The sequence below is a fragment of the Beta vulgaris genome, chromosome 6 (genome assembly GCF_026745355.1).
Source record: "Beta vulgaris subsp. vulgaris cultivar EL10 chromosome 6, EL10.2, whole genome shotgun sequence".
NCBI classification, from domain to species: domain Eukaryota; kingdom Viridiplantae; phylum Streptophyta; class Magnoliopsida; order Caryophyllales; family Amaranthaceae; genus Beta; species Beta vulgaris.
Window position 1 is genome coordinate 26,968,156 of NC_079207.1, and position 24,355 is coordinate 26,992,510.

At 37.0% G+C, this 24,355-nt stretch overlaps 1 protein-coding gene and 1 non-coding gene across 2 annotated transcripts; one reads left to right on the forward strand and one right to left on the reverse strand.

The window, feature by feature from the left end:
• Nucleotides 1-6,074: 6,074 nt before the first annotated feature.
• LOC104896424 (uncharacterized) lies at nucleotides 6,075-6,725 on the reverse strand. Its single transcript, XM_010683175.2, has 2 exons — nucleotides 6,573-6,725; nucleotides 6,075-6,473 (listed from the first exon to the last, which is right to left on the reverse strand). Exons 1-2 carry the CDS (start codon nucleotides 6,723-6,725, stop codon nucleotides 6,075-6,077), a joined length of 552 nt encoding a protein of 183 aa, XP_010681477.2.
• Nucleotides 6,726-10,568: 3,843 nt separating this feature from the next.
• LOC125499196 (small nucleolar RNA R71) lies at nucleotides 10,569-10,675 on the forward strand. The gene has a single exon (XR_007275913.1). It is a non-coding gene; the product is annotated as a small nucleolar RNA R71 (small nucleolar RNA).
• Nucleotides 10,676-24,355: the final 13,680 nt, after the last annotated feature.

Here is a 24,355-nt window from a genome sequence, read left to right on the forward strand (position 1 = left end):
ACCGTAAACCCTAAAATTTAAAATCTCAACTTCACGAAGGGTGACTGACGGTGGATTCAGCGAGTTGCAGATACGTGCAGGTGTCTGCGAGTAGGGTGATTATGACAGAGAGAGGGTGGTACATTGAAAGGGACGAGAGGGGTGGTGTGTGTGATATGGAGCGTGGAGGAGGATGGGGAGAGAGGGGGAGGGACTACGAATAGGATAAGAGTTCGATCTGGTAATACTGAACTACTACTAACTGCTTGGAATTATTATATGATTGAAGGATTTTAAGAATATAAAACAAACCACCTCAATATGAATAAAAGTGTCTTAGTTTTGCGTGTGGGACCCACAAGGCGGAAAGTAATATTAATAAAGTAATAAGAAACCACCTTTATATAAAGTGGTCTATTTCTCCTGTTAAAAGAAACCTCCATTTTAAGAAAATAGGTATTTTTTATTAAATAAACCACCTTTTAGATTAAGGTACTCTGCTATTGGTGGTTACTTTGCACATATTTGTAGTAGTGCTATGTACCTGCCTATCAGCTTCCACTCCATAAAAGGTCCAAAAGTCAAGGACCAAGAAAAAGCAATGGTCCCGGGTCACATCCTTCCTCAAACGGAAAAGAAAGGGAGCCAAGTCAAACTCATGTGCCTAAAATTCTTAAAAGAAGGGTAAAGTCCCATGAGTACCAAGGAGATATAAAGATCAAATCAGTAGTGATGGCTTAAATTAGCACTCAAAATTTGCAGGAATCCCTTATTTAACATAATATTGATGAATAGGCTCTACAAGTTGGTATAACTATATTGTTGCCTTTGGAAGATGAATACTGTGGTGCATCATCTACAAAGAATAATGGCCAGTAGCCTCGTGGAGGTGATTCTCTTATGAAAGAGACGCTGGGAAATGGCTTTAATGAGGACTATGATTCTGAGTTTGGATCTGAGGATTTGGACTTATTAATGTCATACTGTGACTTAGCATTGGATGGAGACCTATTGATGAATGAGCCTCCGGTAGAAATGGGAAAGGGTTAAAACATGCAGTGCAATGTGGTCATGCTACCAATGGAGTTTAAAAGGTCAGAAGACCAACTAGGATTCCAGACCAATACTACATCATGGGCAGATGAAGTTGAGAAAGAAAAGAGAGCAGGTGATGTGTTTTAAAATATACCGCAAGTGCACGGTGTTTGTTTAGCATAAACTGGCAAATATCGGTCGATCCACAGGGAAAGGAGTTCTACAGATTTATGCTCAATTATCTAACTACTTCAAGAGAGGAAATTGAATGAAGAATATATAACTAAACTAGAATAAACAATAACACAAAAAGATGTAAGTTTATCAAATAATTAAAAACCTAGGGCAATCGATCGGTCCACCATGCTTATACCAATTTAATCACTAAAATTTAGTTCAACAATACTTGGATTGTTATTCGAATTAATAAGGTATTTCATTAATCCTTGGTCAGACATTAACAACTCTTGGATTAACATGTGCTAGTACGGGCGCTCAACATAATAAAACCAAGCTATTGTAACAAGCCTCTAATGAATACGATCTTTCGATTCTAATTCTTATTAGCTAAACATAACTCATGTTATTGCGCAATTACATAAATTAAACAAGCATAACAAATCAATATGAATTATTCTAATTCAATCCAAATAACGAAGAACTTTAAACCACAATAAAAAAAAAAAGGTATAAACATGGCTTCCCTCTCTAAGCCCTAGAAATAGACTACTCACTCATGATAATAATAAACTCAATAAACATAATTAAAGTAAAAGAATTCAGTAAATTAAACAAAGTAAAGAAGAATACCGAATGATTGAAGGAAAATGAAAAGGAAATCAACGATCATTATAATCTTCAAAGGTAAAAGTTCATACAAGGCTAGAGAGAGAAAAACTAAGTGTTTAGCCCTCAAAACATAGAAAATAAGATAGTTTAATCGAAAATAATAAAAACTTATTTATACTTTTTACAAAATCGGTTAAAAAAAGACAAAATAACCCGTCCTGTGAAACCGTCCGGTCGGGCGACAGTGAGTGAGAGTTACGACAGAAAAGCAAAATCCGCCCGGTCAGGCACGTAAGCAAATTTGTCCATTTGGTCGCCCGGTTGGCCAGGTGAAGTGAAAATGCTAGCAGCTCAAGTTTCGTGGCTCGCCCGGTTCGCCGGGCGAAGTGAAAATGCTGGCAGCTCAAGTTTCGTGGCTCGCCAGGTCGGGCCAAACCACCCGGTCGACCGGGCGGGTGACTTTTTCGATTCAATTTTCGTGCCAATCTATCCGAATCGCTCGTGCAATCTTCCGGATACTCCTTGGGCATTGGGTGACCATTGGACTCCTGTTTCGCAACTTAAATGAAGGCACCAAATGACTAATCTGCATCAAAACGTGTAACACACGAAAGGAACTCCAAATGCATCAAATCACACAAGAAAATAGCTCAAAAGAGCTTAAATCGAACATCAAAACTAAGAGGATTGGAGTAAATAATCGATAAATAATAAACACATCAAAATCCCCCAAGCTAACCTTTTGCTTGTCCCTAAGCAAAACCATGACATGAACATGAATATGGTTACTTCACCCCTTTACTCATGAAAACAGAGATCAAAAAAATTTATGACGTCCAAAAATCATTCAAGCCGGCACAATTCATGTTCAATTATTAAGATTACTCTATCCACCATTCGCCCAAATAAGCAATCACATGCGGCTGCCTTATATGACATGCAAATCTCGAAAAGGCACTAACTAGGGTGTCACTCCTCTCAACAATTTTGTGGCAGGCAATAGATGTGCCCTATCACTCACTATCCCAACCATAGCAATTATGAAGGAAAGAATTTTTAACTTTTTTGTTCATTTTTTTCAATCTTTCTTTTCTTTTTCTTCGCATCTTTCGATCCAACAATCACATGTATTTCACTTTGCTTATTCTTTTCTTTTTCTCAAACTTTGAACCATACAAAATACAATCATCTCCATCCAAAGTAACTCATAAAAACTATTTCAGATACTAACTTAGACAGATGCTCCCCTAAGCTAGGCTTGGGATTAATATCAAAATAAGGGTCATGGGCATGTAATGAGGTTTAGTAACATAAAATAGTCATTATGCTAAGCGGGGTTAAGGAGGATAATAGTATATCGGAAAAAATCACTCTAAGGATCGAGAATCAGACAAAAGAACGCCTCAATCATAGCAATTGCCACAAGTCACCAGATATCAAAAAGTACGTTGTCAAAGTCAAGATCAGTCAACTAATGAGGAACTTACACACAAGAAACATAATGGATATAGAAATAAATCCATTGGCAAGAATGAATCCTCCAAGTCTAACCAGTTCAAGCATGCAGTCAAGATAAGCGCGTTATCGTCAAAACTCACTTAAGGTCAATGCATTTAAAGTTCACATTCCAGCATCACAATCTCAAGTGCCCATCTATCCAGATAAAGAGCCCAAATACACTTTCAAAGAACATCATGGGGCACAATCGTCTTTTCGGTTTTTTTTTTCAACAATATTTGATTTTTTTTACTAACTGAACTAACTACACTAAAAAGCAATAAAAAATAGAGGAGGTATACTTACAGAAAATCTCCCCCCAATCTGAACTCGGCAATGACCTCATTGTAGTAAGAGGGAAAGAGAGGAGTTACACGTCATCAACAGACATATCAGCTATAAAACCGCCACCAAAAGTACCTGCAGCACCAAAAAAAGCATGGCCAGAAGTACCCTCCCCTACATGGTCAGTGGGGTCAGGTACATGTGGCATATACCAAAAGGGATGGGTGGCATCATCGGCAATAAGCCCCTGGTGGTAGTAGTCATGATAAATGGGGTAGAGGGCGTGGCGCATGTCGGACTCCACGATGGTCAACCGTGTGTCCAGGGTGGTCAGGTGGGTCTGTATAGTGGCCTGACCGAGCTCAAGGCAGCCCATCTGTAAGGTAAGGGACTGTTGTCCCTGCTCAATACGGGTAAGGGCGGTCATCATACGGTCTACAGGTGCGGAGGAAGAGGCTTCCCCAACGGACTGCATATGGTAGGTCCTCAGAGGTAGTATGGCAATGGGATCATGACCCCACAAGGGAATTAGGTACGAACCTACACCAGGTTCAAGGTGCGGTTGGGCACGGTCAGGAAGAAAAATAGACTCCTTCTTGGCAACGTGCCACCTAAACTTATTGGCCGATTGGGCAGTTATCCACTTGGCATTGATCATATAATCGATGCCAATCTCTGCAGGGCCAGCTATTGCATTGTTAATGTCGGGCACATAGCCAAAATGAACATCGATGGCGGTAATGAGGCCACCTAAAATAATAGGTTGCCCCCTAACACTACCATCATCAAATGTGGCAGGCAAACTAGTTGCAGTCCGTTTTAGCTGGGACAAAAATAAATAAGGGAGGCACAAAGAATAGTCGAACTCGGGGAACATATAACTCCCCATCAGAAAAATCTCCTGTTTTTGACAGGAGTGGGGCTCAGCACACCCAAAAAATGTGAATCCCATAAATCGCTGCAAGTAGCGAAGACTAGGAAAATGTAAATGGTTAGCGGACATGTGTTGGGTGTTCACTTCCTCCTCTCCGTAAATGCGATCCACGATGTATTTATGCGAATGTGGGGAGGGGGACGATGGTCCACAGTTATGGGTAGGCCAAAAATAGCAGCTAATTGACCTAGGGTGAGTTCCTGATCCTCATTCAAGCGGCGAAAACGAAGAACTTGATTTTTGTTCCCTGCTTCTTGGGAACTCAGGAATTCAAGTGTTAGATACCTATAGGTCCAAAAGAACATGCCAGACATAGTTCCGAATCCCAGTTTCTCAAATAAATTCTTAGTATCAACAAATATACCGAAAGTATGCAAAGACTGTGAATCAACAGAATGAGTGGGGATTATATTACGAAATTTCAACTTTTGAAACATTTTTTTTTGCTCTAAAGATGTAAAAATTACCTCAAAAAAAGTTGAATCCGGTGAAATTTGGTTGCTTGATTCCCCTCTTGTGCTTTGCCTCCTCTTGCTTGGCCTTGACATGGTGAAAGTTGTGTGAGAAGGTGAATTGAAGTGAGAGCGAGAAAAGATGGAAAAATTCTGAATTTTTTTGTGAGAAAGATGAAGAAAAGGAAGGAGGGTGGAGAAAATTTGAAGGAGGAGATGAAATTTGTGAGTGAAGATAGGTAGGAGAAGGAGGAGGTATGGAGGTAGTGAGGAGAGAGAAAGTGAGGGTTTGGAGAGGATGAAGAATTGAGAGAGGATGAAAAGAACGAATGAACAGGAGGGTGAAAAGGGGCACACAAATAATCTGTCGGGGATTCCGCCCAGTAGACCGGGCAAAATTTTTTTCTTGTTTTCTTCGCTTCGCTAGGCTTTCGCAAGTAAAGGCAATCCGTCCAGCCTGGCGATTTCTAAACTCCATTCAATTTTTTCGTCAGGTTGATCGGGCACCAAAATCCAAATTTCGCTTGCGCGCCCAGTTCGGAGGCCTTGCCCGGTTGATCCGGCGAAAATTACGTTTCTTTGTCCTCCACGAATGTTTTTCAATCTGCTTTGAAACGTCTACGTGCTCAGTCAGGCGAACTCACCCAGTCGACCGGGCTATTTTATTTCTCGCATTTTTCCGTCTAAATTTCCCCATGTTTTGAGATTTGCCTCTTGCACACACTAAACTCGTCCAAATATCAGTACAATCTCCCTCACCTCTCTAATACAATAAAAAAAATTAAAATAAAAAAGAAATAATCTAAACTAACAAAGAAGAAAAGAAAAGACGGGTTGCCTTCCGCAAAGCGCTGGTTTAGATGGTCCCGCACGACCGTAGTACCTTTGATTTCAAAATCGGGGATTGTCGAAGTACATAACCTCTACTTGGCCTATGAAAGCTTCCTCATGGTACAGTTTCAGACGCTACCCATTCACTTTAAACTTCGTCCCAGCTGCATTAGCCACATCAATAGCTCCATGTGCTTTCACGTTAGTGACAACAAAAGGTCCAGACATTTTGACTTAAGCTTTCTAGGTTAGAGCCGTAGTCTAGAGTTGTATTAGAGAACTTTGTCACCAACATGAAACTCACACTTCACAATCATCTTATCATGAAATCTCGTTGTTTGCTCCTTGTAAAGTTTGTGGTTTTCATATGCTGCCAGTCGAAGCTCTTCTAACTCATTCAATTGAAGAAGTCTTGCCTCACCTGCAGCCTCTAAAACCAAGTTAATGTCTTTCACTGCCCAAGTTGAGAGATACTTCATTTCAACTAGTAAATGACAAGCTTTGCCATAGACCAATCGATATGGGGTGGTTGCTAGAGGTGTCTGAAAAGCAGTTCGCCGAGCCCATAAAGTATCATCTGATTTTTGGGACCAATGCTTCCTTGACCGGTTGACTACCTTCTCCAAGATGTGCTTGATCTGACGATTGGAGACTTCAACTTGACCACTAGTCTGAGGATGATAAGTTAAACCAACCTTATGAGTGACTCATCAAGACTCTCGGGACTCCGAATCGAGGAAAAAAATCTTCTTGAAAAGCTCCATCACTACCTTAGAATCGTTGGTAATGGAAGCCACAACTTCAACCCACTTAGTCACATAATCCACTGTAACCAATATATACCTGTTTCCACAAGAAGAAGGGGAAGGTCCCATGAAATCAATGCCCCACACATCAAATGGTTCAATCTCCAAAATTCCCATATGTGGCATCTCTTGTCGCTTTGAAATATTTTCCGTTCATTGGCATTCATTGCACGAAATTCAAAAGGCACGGGCATCTTTGAAAATAGTTGGCCAATAAAAAACACTCTAGAGAACTCTATAGGTTGTAGCTTGTGAGCCAAGATGTCCACTACAAGGCATACTATGACAATGTTGTAGAATCCCTACTATCTCCCAATTAGCAATACATCGTCTGAACAAGCCGACTGAGCACTTCTTGTATAAGAGTGGGTCTTCCTAATAGTAATGCTTGGAATCATGACAAAACTTCTTGTGTTGTTGATAAGTTAAATCAGGAGGATGAGAACCACCAACACAATAGTTAGCAAAATCAGCATACCATGGGGATTGAGTAGACACGGCAAAAAGATGGTCATCTGGAAAAGCATCATCTATGGGACCATCAGCACTTGACTCAAATTTCAACATGGAGAGATGATCTGCCACTAAATTCTCAGCACCCTTCATGTCGTGGGTCTCCAAATCAAACTCTTGTAATAAGAGTATTCGTATAAGTCGTGGCTTGGCCTCCTTCTTGGCCAATAGATACTTCAGTGCAGCATGGTGAGTATGGACAATCACTTTCGAACCTATGATGTAAGTCCAAAACTTGTCAAGAGCATAAACAATGCCTAACAACTCTTTCTCTGTAGTAGCATAGTTGACTTGGGCTTCATCTAAGGTCTTGCTGGCATAGTAGATGGCATGGAGGACTTTGTTCTTCCATTGACCAAGCACAGCACCAACTGTATAATCATTAGCATCACACATGATCTCGAAAGGGAGACTCCATTCTGGAGGTTGTATGATAGGGGCAGTGATCAATGCTTCCTTAATCCTGTCAAAAGGCTCCACACACGTCAGTAAAATCAAAGGTGGCATCCTTAAGCAACAATTAAGTAAGGGGTTTCGCAATTTGTTGAAAAGTCTGTTATAAATCTACGATATAAACCCGCATGACCCCGAAAACTTACTCCCTTAACATTCACATGAGGAGGAAGTTTCTCAATCACCTTAATTTTGTCTCTGTCCACGTGGATGCCACGCCCAGATATGAGGTGTCCAAGTACCACTCCGTCATTCACCATGAAGTGGCACTTTTCCCAATCAAGAACCAGATTAACCTCAGAACGACGTTTCATAATTTTAGAGAGATTATGCAAACACACATCAAAGTCAAAACCATAAACACTAAAATCATCCATAAATACCTCCATGATATTCTCGATGAAATCGAAAAAATGGCCATCATACATCTCTGAAATGTGGCAAGGGCGTTGCACAAACCAAATGGCATTCTGCGATATGCAAAAGTGTCGTAGGGGCAAGTGAACGTCGTCTTCTCCTGATCGGCTGGGTGAATGGAAATCTGAAAGAAACCTGAATATCCATCCAAATAACAGAAAAAGTTATGTTTTGCTAATCTTTCTAACATCTGGTCAATAAAAGGGAGAGGAATATGATCTTTCAAAGTGGTTGTGTTTAATCTGCGATAATCAATACATATCCGCCAATCTGTAACAGTACGAGTAGGAATTAGTTCATCCCTATCATTCTTAACAACAGTAGTCCCCCCCTTTTTAGGAATAACTTGAATCGGGATCACCCAATTAGAATCTGAGATGGGATAGATGATGCCCGCATCAAGTAGTTTCATAATTTCCTTTTTCACAACCTCTTGCATTTTAGGATTCAAACGTCTTTGGGTTGTATGCAAGGGCAGTGATTTTCTTCCAAGTCAATTCTATGCGTGCAAAAATCAGGACTAATTGCCTTTAGATCATCAATACTATACCCAATACCCTTCTTGTGCATGCGAAGCACTGAAAGAAGTTGTAAAAGCTGGCTATCTGTGAGTTTAGTACTGACAATCACAAGGCATTCCTCAATATCATCGAGAAATGCATATTGGAGGTGAGAAGGTAAAAGTTTAAGTTCTAACTTCTTTACATGTGGTTCAGAAGTAGAGCAAATAGTCTCCATTACCTTACAATCTGCTACCTTATCAATGTCAAGGCCATCATTCAGATCAAGACTTGTCTCCAATAATTCATCTGACAAGAATTGTTAAAGAGTAACGCCAGAGATCTCATCGAGTATGTCAATTATGCAACATGTGTGCTCAAGGATAGGAGACTTAATAGCATTGGTTAACTTAAAAGTAACGATATCATCACCAACACCCAAAGTTAGAGAGCCAAATTTTACATCAATAACAGCACATGTAGTACATAGAAAAGTTCTACCCAAAATAATGGGAATTTGACTATCTTCTTCCATATCAAGTACTATAAAACCCACAGGAATGTAGAATTTTCAAACTCTAACAGGTACATCCTCTAGAATACCTAAAGGACATTTCACAGATCGATCTGTCATCTGCAAAGTAATCTGTGTGCACTTTAAAGCACCCAAGTTCAGTTTATCACAGATAGATAAAGGCATAATAGATACACAAGCACCTAGATCACATAAAGCCTAATCTATAAACAAAGCATTCACATGAAAGGGGACGGAAAAACTACCAGGATCTTTTAGTTTTGGTGGAATTTTATTTTGCAGAATAGCACTACACTCTTCAGTTAAAGCAACTCGATCCATGCCACCAAAACCTCATTTTTTTGTGATCATATCTTTCAAAAACTTCGCATACACGGGTACTTGAGAAATTAAATCAGCGAAAGGAACTGTTACCTCAAGATTTTTAACCATAGACATAAATTTACAAAGTTGTTGATCGACCTTTGATTTTTGCATCCTATGGGGGAAAGGTAGTGGTAGAGTAGGAGAATCAGTAACCTTCTCCTTGTGTTTCTCTACTTCATCAACTTTCCCGCGCTCAACTTCAGTTTTGGAGCTATCCTCACCTTCATTTTCATCCACAACATCATTTTGAACTGGAGGTAGTGAATCATAAATAGGCATAAATGGGGCATCATACTGTGTACCGCTACGAAGAGTGACAACATTAGGAGTTTCTTTAGGAATTGGTTGTCCCGATAGATGACCTGGTTGCCTCTGTGCATTTTTCCAGCCACCTGAGCAAGTTGAGTCTCCAAGTGTTTGGTGGTGTCTTCAACTCCTTGATGCTCTCCTCATGATTTTTATGCATAGAAGCCATCATTTTCATTAGATTAGACATAGTAGGCTCTTGAGAGCTGGCATTCTGAGAAGTGTGCTGCTGATAGCCTTGGTGTGAAGGCCTATTGAAACCCGGAGGGGGTTCTGAGGAGCCCCTTGATAATACAGTTGTCTAGCAGCATGTTGTTGTGGGTTTTGATGAGGTGGTCTTTAGGAAGATTGTGGTAGAGGTTGAGGATTCAAAACGTTGTTGTTCTTATAGGAAAAATTAGGATGATATATCCAACCTGGATTGTAAGTGTTCGAGTAGGGGTTTTGTGGTCTCTGCTGAAAAGCATTTGCATGCTCCATATGATTCGGATCAGGTTAACTGTAGCAACAATCATGACCAAAGTGGCCTTGCCACACACTTCACAAAAGGAAGAAGTAATAGGAGCCATGAAAGACATCGCATTGATACTCATAGGAGGAGTACTAGACTGCGAAGATTTCAGTGAGTAGTCCATCTTCAACCTCAACTGGGATACTTAAGAAGACAACAAGGCATATGCATCAGCATCCAACTTTTTCTTTGTAATAGTTCTGAAGGAACTATGATCATTTGCTGCTAAGTTGGCCAGAAAATTATATCCTTCATCCACCTCCTTATCTAGGAAGACACCCCCTGCATATGAATCAATTGTACTCTTGATATGGGGTTGTAGACCATTGTAGAATGCTTGGGTGATGAACCACTTGTCTAGATTGTGGTGTGGCCATTCTCTCTGCAGATCCTTGAACCTATTCCATGCTTCCTTCAGTGTTTCATCAGGTTCTTGTTGAAAGGTAGCAAGCTTATGTCTTATTTCAACAGTCTTGGTAGGAGGGTAGTACTCTTCAGGAATGCTTCAGATATAGCACTCCACTTAGTTTCATTAACATCGTTCAACCATTTCCGTGCCTTGTCTATGAAAATTCGAAGACCATGACCTTCAACTGATCAGGAGTGACCCCTTGATGCTTAACAGTACGACATAGTTGTTGAAACCGTTATAAATTGTTGACCCTTGAGTTTTGAAGATGACCTAACCACAAAAGACATAGTATATTTTATTTGTTGTTGCAAGGTAATTCATGCTCGAGCTAAGAGAATACTTGATTGAAGATTAAAGCGGAGAATTAATCAAGATCGAAGTAAAGATGTTCGAGAGATGAAGAATCAAGCATGGAATGAAGATTAGAATACATTAGGGTATTAATTAATCTTCTTGTTAAGGTTGAGTAAAAGCTTATTAAGTTCGTGGTGAATTCTCAAAGGAACTTGGTTCTGTTCCCATGAAAGGAACAGACCTGGCACTATAGGAACAAGGCTAAGGAACAAGACTTAAAATTAGGGAACAAGACTTAAAACTAATTTAGGAACTCTAAGACTAATATTGTGCGCCTAAGTAAATTGTGCCCAATATAGTTGTTAGAGTTTTTAGGGATATTTTGACTAAGATCCACTATTTTAGGAATTAGTTTAAGTTTGTTAGGAAAAGATTTTAAAAAGATTTTCTGATTTTAAATTAACTGATTTTCAAAATTATCTTTTATATATTATCTTTTATCTTTTATATTTTTTTAAAAGATTTAGTTTTGAAAAATTATATTTCCGGTTTTTAAATGTTTCGGATTTTTTAAATATAAAACTGTTTTTCCGGTTTTATAAAAGATTTTGAAAAAGATATTTTCCTAAAAACTAGCTAAAGTATTTTTTTATTTATTTCCTAAAAACTAGATTGCACGCCTAAACTGCTACACGTTTTATGTAGTTAGTGGATTTAGTGGCTTAGTTAATTATCCTCCAAGTATTTATTTAATTAAATAAGTTTAATTATCTCCAAGTTTTAAAAACCACGTAATGTGTTACTGCTTCTATGAAGTGAAGTAGTGGATTAGTGGATGCTTTACATGACATGGAATAATTAATTTAATTTAATTAATTAATTAAACATCATGGAGAACATGTGATAATGGTCTAATTAGTGGGAAATGTGTTGTCTTAATTGTCTATAAATAGGCGCTTAATTCATTTGAGCAAAATCGTGTCTGACTTAGTTAATTTGTCTTAATTATCTAAAGTGTCAGTGCCTTTTCCTTAAGAGAATTCATACTTACATTAATCGAGTTTATTACTCTTCCATTATTTTATAAAGTGTATTTTTGAGAAAAAGGGTTTGAGTGAACTCTTGTAAGTGTGAGAAAGCTTTGAGTGAAGCAAGAGAGAAAAGAGAAAGGAACTTCGAGTGAAGTTTGAGAGAAACGTCAGTTGTGGGAACTGTCGTTGGGAACTTGAGTTGAGTGACTTAAGTTGAGAATCGAGAGAAAAGTAATAGGTTGTAATCAGAGTTGTTTTGGCCTATTATAGTGGAAAGTTGTTTAAAATCCCTTGTGGTCGAGGTTGTTTCTTCCTACTAGGCCTAGGAAGTTTTTCCTCGCTAAATCTCTCGTGTTCCCATTGTTTGTTCCCAAGTTTACTTTTAATTCCGCAAAAAGTATAGCTTATTCTCTCACTATAATTCACCCCCCCCCTCTTATAGTGCTCATATTATACAACATAAATGATTTGCAGGGACTTCAAGTAGATGCCCGCCAAACTGATTCTATTGGATTACATTAAGGAGAGTAGGCCTGATTTCGAAGTTAGCTGCCTGTATATTAGGCGTAGTAGGGCCTGTGGGAACAATGCCAAGAGAAGGTACCCCATAAGACTTCAATGACTTAGGAGGCATGATTGGTTTTGTTGGTTGTTCCTTGGTTTTTCCCTGATTAGCAGACTGCTTTTTCTTCTTTTGTGTCTTCTTGAGTTGCCGGAGGATTTTCTCAAGATCAGGATCAGTTGGAACTAGAGTACCTGTTCTTTTAGACCTGGGCATAAAAGAAACAAACAAAAATGTGCAATGAGATGGCCTAAATTGGAACTTGAAGTTCCAATGAGACAGCATAAATAGTTCAAATAATTAATCAGAAAGCTATAGAAACTAGCCGTCTCCCCGGCAACGGCGTCAAAATCTTGATGTGTTGCTTAAAATATACCGCTAGTGCACGGTGTCTATTTAGCATAAACTGGTAAATATGGGTCGATCCACAAGCAGAGGAGTTTTACAAATTTATGCTCAATTATCTAACTACTTCAAGAGAGGAAATCAACTGAAGAATTAATAACTAAACTAGAATAAACTATAACACAAAAAGATGGAAGTTTATCAAATAATGAAAAACCTAGGGCAATCGATCGGTCCACCACGCTTATACCAATCTATTCAGTACAATATAGTTCAACAATACTTGGATTGTTGTTCGAATAAATAAAGTATTTCGTTAATCCTTGGTCAAGCATTAAAAACTTTTAGATTAACATATGCCAGTACGGTCGCTTAACATAATCAACCCTACCTCTTGTAACAAGCCTCTAATGAATACGATCTTTCGATTCGAATTCTTATTAGCTAAACATAACTCATGATATTGCGCAATTACATGAATTAAACAAGCATAACAAATCAATAGGAATTATTCTAATTCAATCCAAATAACGAAGAACTTTAAACCACAATCAAAAAGGTATAAACATGGCTTCCCTCTCTAAACCCTAGAATTAGACTACTCGCTCATGATAATAATAAACTCAATAAACATAATCAAAGTAAAAGAATTCATTAAATTAAACAAATAAAGTAAAGAGGAATACCGAATGATTGAAGAACAATGAAAAGGAAATCAAGGATCTCTATAATCTTCAAAGGTAAAAGTTCATATAAAACTAGAGAGAGAAAAACTAAGTGTTTAGCCCTCAAAACGTAGAAAATAAGACAGTCTAATCGAAAATATTAAAAACCTATTTATTTTACAAAATCGTCTAAAAAAAGGCAAAATAACCCGTCCCGAGAAACCGCCTTGTCGACCGGGCGAAATTCGCCCGGTCGGGCGACGGTGATTGGGAGTTGCGACAGAAAAGAAAAATCCGCCTAGTCGGGCACGTAAGCGAATTTGTCCATTTGATAGCCCGGTTGGCCGAGCGAAGTGAAAATGCTGGCAGCTGAAGTTTCGTGGCTCGCCCGGTCGGGCCAAACCGCCCAGTCGATCGGGTGGGTGAGTTTTCCTATTCAATTTCAGTGCAATCTATCCGAATCGCTCGTACAATCTCCCGGATAGTCCACTAGTGGAAAAATAAGGAAGGGCTGCGCTAAAAAAGGCCCTTAGGGCTGCGTATTCTGACAGCAGCCCTTTCCATAGCAGCCCTTGACTTTTAGTGAAGGGCTGCATTTTTAAAGCGCAGCCCTTCACAACGAAGGGCTGCGTTTTGGGCACAAAATGCAGCCCTTTTGACCAAAAAAAATAAAAAAAAAATTGTCTTAAAAAACCGAGATGGTTGAGATTCCCTTGTAGGCTTGTAGGTGTTCTTAGCCTGCGTACAAAGCAGCGTATGCATCAATGTGAAATCCTGTATGATTATGTATACAGTTATGATTTTTATTAAGAAACCCAATGATTATTCCAGAAATGAACGGCAAGAATAAAAAAAAAACGAACAAAAAATGAAAAAAACGAACAAATCATAGTTGAAAATGAAAAAAAAAACGAACAGAAATAGAAAAAAAAGGAACGAAAATAAAAACAGAATTTAACAAAAATGAACAAAAAATGAAAAAAATAACCCTAAAATTATAGATCTGAAAATGAACAAATTAAAACTGAACATTAACGAAAATGAAAAAAAAAATAACCCTAAAAAAATAAACTAATCTGAAAATGAACAAAAAATGAAAAAAATAAATTAAAATGAAACAAAAAACCCTAAAATTACAGATCTGAAGTTGTCAAAATACCCTCCTAACGCCTTCGATTCTTCATTCTACTCGCCGCCCTCGACGTAATCGACTGTTGTAACCCCATTTGCGGCACCGTTTGCGACGGAGGAGGGAGATGGAGAGGGTGGGAAATTTGCCGGAGGAAGTGCGGAGGTCGAGGAGAGAGAAAAGGAGAGAGGTCGATGGAGAGAGGAAAGGGAGGAACCGCTGTAGGGTTTAGTGGTGGCGTTTGTTTTTGTAAAGGCGTAGGGTTTAGAGGAACCATAGCGTTGTTTGCAAGAGAACCGTGAGAGAGAAGATGGAGGGTGAGAGAGAAGGAGGCGTGAGAGAGAGAAGCGTGAGAGAGAGAAGGAGGCGTGAGAATTCTTTCAAATGAAAGTTACTTAAAAAAAAGCCCATAAAGGGCTGCGTTTTTTTAAAAAACATTGCCCTTTATTATTTAAAGGGCTGCGTTTTTTAAAAAACGCTGCCCTATAAGTCATAAAGGGCTGCGTTTTTTAAAAAAAAACGAAGCCCTTCTAACTTTAAGAAGGGCTGCGTTTTTTTGACAAGCAGCAGCCCTTTATCTAAAGGGCTGCGCTTTTCTTTAAAAACGCAGCCCTACTGTAAAGAAGGGTTGCGTTTTATTTAAAACCGCAGCCCTACAATAAAGAAGGGTTGCGTTTTGAAAAATACACAGCCCTTCCTTTTTTTTTCCCCTAGTGCTCCTTGGGCATTGTGTGACCATGGGACTCCTGTTTCGCAACTTAAATAAAGGCACTAAATGCCGAATCTACATCAAAACATGCAACATAGAAAAAGAAGTCCAAACGCATCAAATCACACAAGAAACGAGCTTAAAAGAGCTCAAATCGACTATCACAACTAAGAGGATTGGAGTAAATAATCGATAAATAATAAACACATCAGCAGGTAAATTTAAAATTACTTCTTCTCGAAGCTTGTCATGTTATTTGAATGCAACACATAAGAAAGTGCCTAATAAGACATCTATAAAAGCTAACCTAGAGAAATTAATTATAGATAAAATCTTTAGCTCAGTTAATGTTGATAATAAGCACGCTAAAGCTATATTCCTAAATGTTGATTTTGAGGGAGTTTGTTTAGGCAAAGTATTAGTCGAGACTGGAGCTACTATCAATAGTATGCCACTCTTTGTGTTTAGAAAACTAGAAAAAACTAGAAAAGATTTGCATAACATACAAATCAACATAACTGGTTAACAGGCTAAAGTCGTATCACCTAATCAACAATAACCTACGGTCCACTAACTAGTAGTCAGGGAAGTCATGATCGAATCCACATGAAATTCAAGGCAATTAGACTAATCTATCAATCCCTCATTGCATACATAGATCCCCACAATCCTAGAAATAGAACTACTCACTACTATTTATGAAAACAATAATAAAATCAATATAAAAACTCATACTTTGAAACATTGCAAATAACTAAGAAAGTAATGTAATCAGCAATAGAGAAAGCAATAAAGAAAGATTACCGGGTATTAGAGAGCAAATCAAACTTTACAAAAATTAAGCAAATCACTTAATATGAAGAACAAAAAATTCCAATATATGAATTAATAACACATAGTTAGGAAGGCTCGACAAGGGTAGAGAAAGGATAATATGAAGAACAAAAAAAGAACAACTCTGGAGCTAAGATTATGAAATGAAAAGCCTCAATCATATCAAAATGTGTGCACTATCAAATATTAAGGAGTACCAAGTCAAAGTCAAGATCAATGCGACAACTAAGGAACTAATCACACATGAAAGAACATAACTGACACAGATACGTTAGTTTATAGGCACACAAGCTCACTTGGATTAGGGTGTATGCATAGTAAAGTTAAATTGAACCAGAGAGAGACCAAACAATCTTACCGTGAACGATCAATTGCAAGATAATAGTGTTATGAAAAATTATGAACAAGATGAATGACACTTAGGAAGTGTAGTGAAATATCAACAAGGTTCTCAAAAAGTGCTAGCAATAGTCCCATAGATGCAAACTAAAATGATATGAAATCTAATATGAAATGAAAAAAAAAAACTTTAATGCAACTAAGAAAGCAGTACATTTTTTTCCGTTACATGTAAACTCCTATCCCTAGTGAGTGGTACAAACCATGTAACAATCCTACTAAAGCAATAAATCTAAACTAGTATGCAACTAACATGCAAGAAATGACATCCTTCCCGGCCCCAAGCCAAACTTTACATTGTCCTCCACGTGAACACTTAGAAGAACAACGAAGCAAAAAAAAAAAAAGAAAGGGATAGGTACAACTCTCAGAAAAGGTGGGTAATGATGAACATAGAGTGTGCCAAACAATATGGCACTTACACCACAACCAAGAGCACGTCACTTGAATATACGTTAGCAAAGTAGTCATAAAGTAATGAAGATATCATCTATAGGTTAGAAAGTTGGGTTGCCTCTCAATAAGCGCTGGTTTTTGTTGGGTCTCGCACGACCTAAATGCTTTTTACATTATGAAGAATCCAATACCTTCAGTAACTTATCGAATTCCCCTTGAAACATGTTATTGAACACTCGATATTGCTTGACAGCAAGCATAATTATATTCACTAATATGGGGTTAATAGAGATACCACAAGCAAAAGAATCATAAGAAAAATAAAAAAAATTACAATTATCTTGCAATTCCTCAGGTTTCACATGATGAACAAGAATATTTACTTGGGCAAAATTATCATGCAACAATAGTTCTTTGAGAAAACAAGAAGGATACAACACATGAGTCGAAGGTACAAGATCAAGCTTCTATGAAAAGGGGATATGAGGGTTCTGTAGGTTAGGCTCAACACCAAATTTTTGTATGTTTTTAGCATATTCAAACTCTTTACCTAAAACTTCACTCTCATCAATAACCAGTGGTTTTTTCAATCATTAATTCCATAACTAATGATTTTTACTCCTCAAAAACATCTTTTATATCCATCTTTTTCTCATTTAAATTACCATGAAGAGTTAAATGATAACCTTTTTTTGATGAACTAGCATTCTCAACCAACACATCATCATAATATAAATGTTGCACAATATGTTGGCTAAACAATTTTAGTCTAGATGTTGTTGATCTTTGACTTGCTGCAATTTTTGCTAGTTGCAACATGTAATCCTCCTGGACCGTATTTCATTCATTCATGAAATCATAAAGAAAATTTTTGATATTATTAGATTTAGATGGAGCATTAAACAACTAAACTCATGGATAGGTTTATTGACATGCATATATGACTCATTATGTGGATAAAGAGAAATATCATAATTATAAAAGTGACAACAAGAACAAAAATCAGATGGAGAGATAAGATTTTGAGAACCATAAATAGATGAATTTTCTAGAGCTGGAGTAACATATCTTGTCATCTCCCACTCAAAAATTTCCCTAGGTAATTGTTCAAACAAATTACAACCTATTTCAGGTGTCATATCCATGAATTTCCCATCACTCATGGAATCTACAACCACCCTCATATCATCATTCAAACCCTCATAGATTACTAAACCAATTTCCTATTGATCAAACAAATGGTCGGGACCAAGAAAGTTTTCGAATCTAAGCTTATATCTCCAAAACACCTCATGCTCCACTTTAGGAAAAGAGGTAGACGTCATTCCAATAAAAAAATAAAAATAAATATTTACAAAAAAATAAATACAATTAATCTAATATTAGCATTTCAGATATAATAGTAATAAGCGGTCTCCCCGACAACAGCGCCAAAATTTGACAGGCTAGAGTCGTATAACATAATCAAATATAACCTAAGGTCCACTAACTATTAGTCAGGAAATTCATGATCGAATCCACATGGGAAAAATTATATTATATCTGAACTCTAATATTATACTAACAAAATCAGATGAAGATGGTTGTCTTACTAAACTAAGCAAATAACAAAATTAACACGAAGGTACGAATCAATAATAAAGAACTAGGATTATGGATCACTATGCATACAACTCGGGAAATCAGTGACGAATAACAACCACCTAATAAGTCAATTTATCTAGGGCACATGTTATTTCTCTCAAACATTACCTTCCTCAAAAATCACTTATCTGCTCTCGCATGGTCAAGGATCACTTTGCCTAATGATTGAAAGCATATATTGTATCTCACCTCTCCATGCAGATACAATATTGCGATATTATAAATATAAATCGGGCCTAACTTATAAATCTAGCATGAACTATTCAACCACATAAAACAATTGAAATTCAAGGCAATTAGACTAATCTATCAATCCCTAATTGCATATATAGATCCCCATAATCCTAGAAATAGAACTACTCACTCATATTTATGAAAACAATAACAAAATCAATATAAAAACTCATACTTTAAAACATTGCAAATAACTAAGAAAGTAATCTAATCAACAATAGAGAAAGCAATAAAGAAATATTACCAAATTGAAGAATTGTATTGAACTTGTGAACAATCCAAAGGTTTGATCTTGAATCCAAAGCGAAAAGCAATAAACTAGGGTTCTTAAATCACTCTATAGAGAAAAGTATAAAACTAATGGTTAAAACAAAGATAAACAAAAATTCCCTTAGTTTTGTTCTGATTTTCGTATTTATACTAAATCTAAAACAAAAAGGAAAAGTAATACAAAAAAGGCACGGCGAATTAAATTATGTGTGCCGGGTCAACCGCCTGATCAGGCCAACTCGCCCGACTTCATCGTGAGAAAAGCTCTTTATTTCGGAAATTTGACGAAGTGCCCGCCCGATCGGGTAAGCTCGCCCGATCCCATCGGGCGACAGTATTATTTTCCTCTTATTTTCAACTCTACAACGCAGCCAGATGAATATGTTCTCGGGCCCGATAGGGCTAAAAAGCTCGATCCTATCGGGCGGGAAAACTGCGATTTTGTGTCAAATTGTGAAGGTTGTATCTCTCAAAGCAGAAGTCCGTTTGAGGTGTGTGACCTATTATTTGAAATCCCTTACAGTCTAGTTTCTTACCCAACTATAATTTCTTGATTATCAATTTTGTATCAAAAGTTATGATCAAAATAGTAAAAAAGTGTCAGTTTTGGCCCTTCATTCACTAACTTTTTGCTTCATTCTAACTCGAAATTATCCCAAACGGAAGCAATGTGATCATTGTGCAAGATATCTTCATCCTTAATGATTAATAGGCTTGATATTAGATAATCATAATCAATTTGCATCAAAATAACCTGAAAATCATCGAAACACGCAAACGGGGAGTAGTAGAGCAAAACTTGAGTAAATCATGCAAATATGCACCTAAATGCTCTAATATGAACAAGAAATGCAAACTAAATGCACCCAAAACTCTATATAAAACCATTACATCGCTGGTACGGTAGGTGCTAAAACTACTTATTGTGGTTTCTTCATAGTCGAAAGTGGTACTAATTATAATGCCATACTACCAAGAGATTGGTTACATCATAATTATGCTACTCCATCATCACTCCACCGGGTCCTAATCCTATGGAATGGTGACACTTATGAAATGATACAAGCAGGTGAGGAAGTTTGTCTAATTACATATCTTGGTTCTGTTTTTATCAGGGACTCTCTAAAGTCAGCTCTTACTATCAAAATTGAGGTTGTTCTACAACTTCAGTCACAAACTCACCAAGAGATAGAGTCTGCAATTCTCATTGAAGAAGTCGCGGACGTTCCAGAAGTTGAAGACATTCAATCAAAATTTGAATATATTCAACAGGTGTTGAACTACGATCAACCACGCACTAGCTCTTGTTAGCTTATAGAGTTAGAATGTATTTTTCTTATATAAGTTTATTCTATAAACCAAGAAGAATGGTATAATGGGTTTCCCCTATTGTTGATCAAGTTATGAAAGATTTAGTTTCTAGAAAATACCAAGAGGATTTTCTTATAAACTCTAATGCATGTTGCTCAACTTTACACGAAACTGAATGCTTAGAAGAGGAGGATGAGAAAGTATGGGAAAAAAGTGAGGATACTAAACAGGAAGTTCATGATCCACTAGAGTAAATAAATTTAGGGGATAGTGAAAATCCACGTGTTACTTACATAAGTAAGCTCCTTACTAACCAAGAAAAACAGGAAATAATAGATTCTAAAAGAATCTAAGGACTGTTTTGGTTGGGAACATCATGAAATGTCTGGCATTGATAGGAAAATAGTAGAACATAAAGTACCTATCAAGGAAGGGTTTAAGCTTGTGGCACAAAGTCCTAGAAGACTAGTGCCTGAACTGACAGAGCCTACACAAGAGGAAATAGACACACTCCTTAAGGCAAAGTTCATTAGGCCTTGCCAATATGCTGACTAGAATTCGAATATAGTCCCAGTAGTTAGGAAAAATGGCGAGATACGATCTGCATTGACTTTAGGGATCTAAATAAAGCAACACCTAAAGATTAATATCTCATGCATGTAGCTGATATCCTAATAGATGCACCATTAAGATATGAATACATGTCTTCTATGGATGGTTATGCGAGATATCGCCAGTTAAGGATTGCACATGAGGACTGTAATAAAACAACATTCAGATGTCCAAAATCATTAGGCTTGTTTGAATATGTGGTCCTACCATTTGGATTAAAAAATGTTGGAGGCACATTCCAACGAGCGATGGATGCAATCTTTAAGAAAATAATTAGTAAGATCATGAAAGTATATGTGGATGACATACTCGTGAAATAAAATGACTTTTTAAGACATAAAGAGCATTTGGTTTGTCTAGGTTCATCCAGTTTCACTCCATTTAGAGTTCTTCACATCATCTAACTCGATCCATGTAGGAGTCTAGTTTCACTCCATTTAGAGTTCTTCACATCATCTAACTCAATCCATGTTAAAAGTCTAAACCCTGTCTAGCTTCACCCATCTAAGAAGGCTAGGGTTGTTAGAATTCTTACCATGTTAAAAGTCTATAGTCCATAGAAAGTCCATGCATACTAGGAGTCTAAAAGCATTAGAAATTTGTCCATCGTAGGAGTCTAAATCCATTATAATTCCATCCATTTTAGGAGTCTAGGTCAATTAGAGTTTCATTCACTTTAGGAGTCTAGGTCTACTAGAGTTTCATAGATCGATATTCAGTAGAGGCCATCAATGGGTAATGTGGTTCATTATGACCATATTTGTACCCTCACCCCCCCCCCCCCCCGAACTCAATTTTTGGTTCCTGGCCATATATGGAGTCACGACGAGAAAATCTACATTAGATAACCCCCTAAAATGTCCCTTCCGTTTCAATATTCAATTAGGTTTATGATTCTTTCTCTAAAGAATTGTTGGTGACTTCAAAATAATAATTTTCAATAATACCTTAACAATGGGGTAGTCAAATAAACGCGCTCACACTGTGTGTAGGCATTAAGGGAATCGAAAAATCCACGCCTACACCTACCATAATTGAGACAGATAACAAATAAAATAACGTTAAGTTAAGTTAGTAATTATATATCGTTGACGTCCATTAGCTAAAACGTGTTAATGTTGGTAACATTCCCAATCAACATAAAAGCAAATGACCAAACACAACTCGGACATAAAACAATGACCTCAATTAAATGAATCCAACTCATTTGTTTACTTTTTACAACTTTGGCCTCAAAAACTTTGGGTCATATAAACCTTCAAGCACTCACAATACAATAAGAAAATAATAGCCTAAAAACTTTGGTTATTACCAAAATGAATGCAAATTTATTTACTTGTTACAATTATGGCCTGAAAATAATGACCTGAAAACTTTGCAAGTCATATACCCCACATCACACATCCAATAACAAATAAGAGGATATAATCATATTGTAATGACCTAATACAAAATTTGGTCATTATCAAAATAGTATGTGTATGTAAAGAATAAGAGATAATAAAAATAAATTATCTCATACGCTGCTAATGAAGTTTTCTTCATCCACCTCGAGGGGTTTTTTTTTTGCTAAACTTTTTTCAGCTCAGTGGTTGTTTTAGCACTCGAAGATCTTTTTGTGACATTTATTTTTGTGGTACTCTTGTGCGGAGTGACCTTGTTTATAGGCGTGTCCAAAACGCTTGGTACACCATCTTCTTCTTTTTTTGTGTTGTCTTTTTTGGTGGTCTTTTTTGCGTCAACTACTTTATTGGCATGTCCCGAAGGATCTTTGGTTCGGTTTGGTTTGCGACGAACAAAGCGAATTTTCTTCATTCTAAAGGATGATCTAACTTGCACTAGGCACAAAAGTCTCGTCATCATCGTCAACATCAAATTTACACTTTGCACATTTCAGCGTATCACTAAGTATGGGAGATAGAAATGGAGATCATGTCTTATCTCAGTGTGTTTATGCTTTAATGGGGACTGTTTGGACATCACTGAAGATTTTGTCCCATTTCATTCACCCATCATATCTTATCATACATTTGGTGGTATCAATATCATTCCCACCCTTTTCACTTGCCTTCTCTTTATCTTTTAGAGGTACGCTAGGAATACGCTTCTCTAGTGCAACCTCCATGTGCACCATTTTTGAGAATATAGCATCCACCTTGGAGATGATTATTTTTAGAGATTCTTCTACCATTCCAATCCTTTGTTAACATAAATATTTTTTTATCAATGAACCTTTCATATCATCAAAGTCATTCAATCATTTGAAAGCAAAATAAAAGAAAAAGTAACATTCACCCCGATAACACCTTGTCATATAAAACCACATAAAACCACATTGATTAGGTTATCAATAACCAACATCTTAAGCATACAATGTCATCATCATATATGTTATAATCACATAATTTAGTCATTGCGTAAGTCGATTATTATTTTGGTTAATGATCTAAAATGATTAGGTGATAACCTAAAATGTTTGGTAATATCATAATCTAATTAGGGATTACCTAGCATATATAGTGATTATGTTAGTTTATTATCAAAATATCTTTATTAATTACCTAAACCATGCGATAACTTGCACAAAAAATCAATGACATTACACTACAATGGAATGGATTGTGATTGAATAGGTTTGGTAATGTCCAAAGTATGTTTGGTAATTACCTAAAGTCATATGATCTGGATTTGTGGTTAATTTGGGATTTTTAGTACAAGAAGGGACAATAGGGGCCCAAAACTCAAGTCAATATATATAAACCACATAAAATCACATGGATTAGGTTATCAATACCAAACATCTTAAGCATATAATGCCAATTGCCACCATCATATATAATGATTATGTTAAGTCATTACCAATATTTAGTTCACATTTTAGTTTAGCTATTAGATGCAAAAAAAAAAAAAAAATTAGATTAGGTTATCAATAACCCACGTCTTAATCATACAAACATCTCATCAAGACAATTATTATATTATGTAATTTCTTGAAATGGTTTAGGAAATGACATTATGTTTTGGTAATATCCTAATTGATTACGTTTTAACATAAATAGTGGTTATGATAGGTTATGACCAAAATACCTTTAGCAATCACCTACACCCTGCAGTACAAAAAACCAGTGACATTCCACACATTCTACGAAGGTTAAATTTCATATTTTTTACGAAATTACCCCCCATAATATTATTCCTAGGTTGCTTGCTTGTACTAAACCCCAAATGCAATGTTTAGTAACTATGCTCTACGTGAGAAAGTGTCTCTTCCCTTTGTTTTGAATTTTGATGATTGGTTA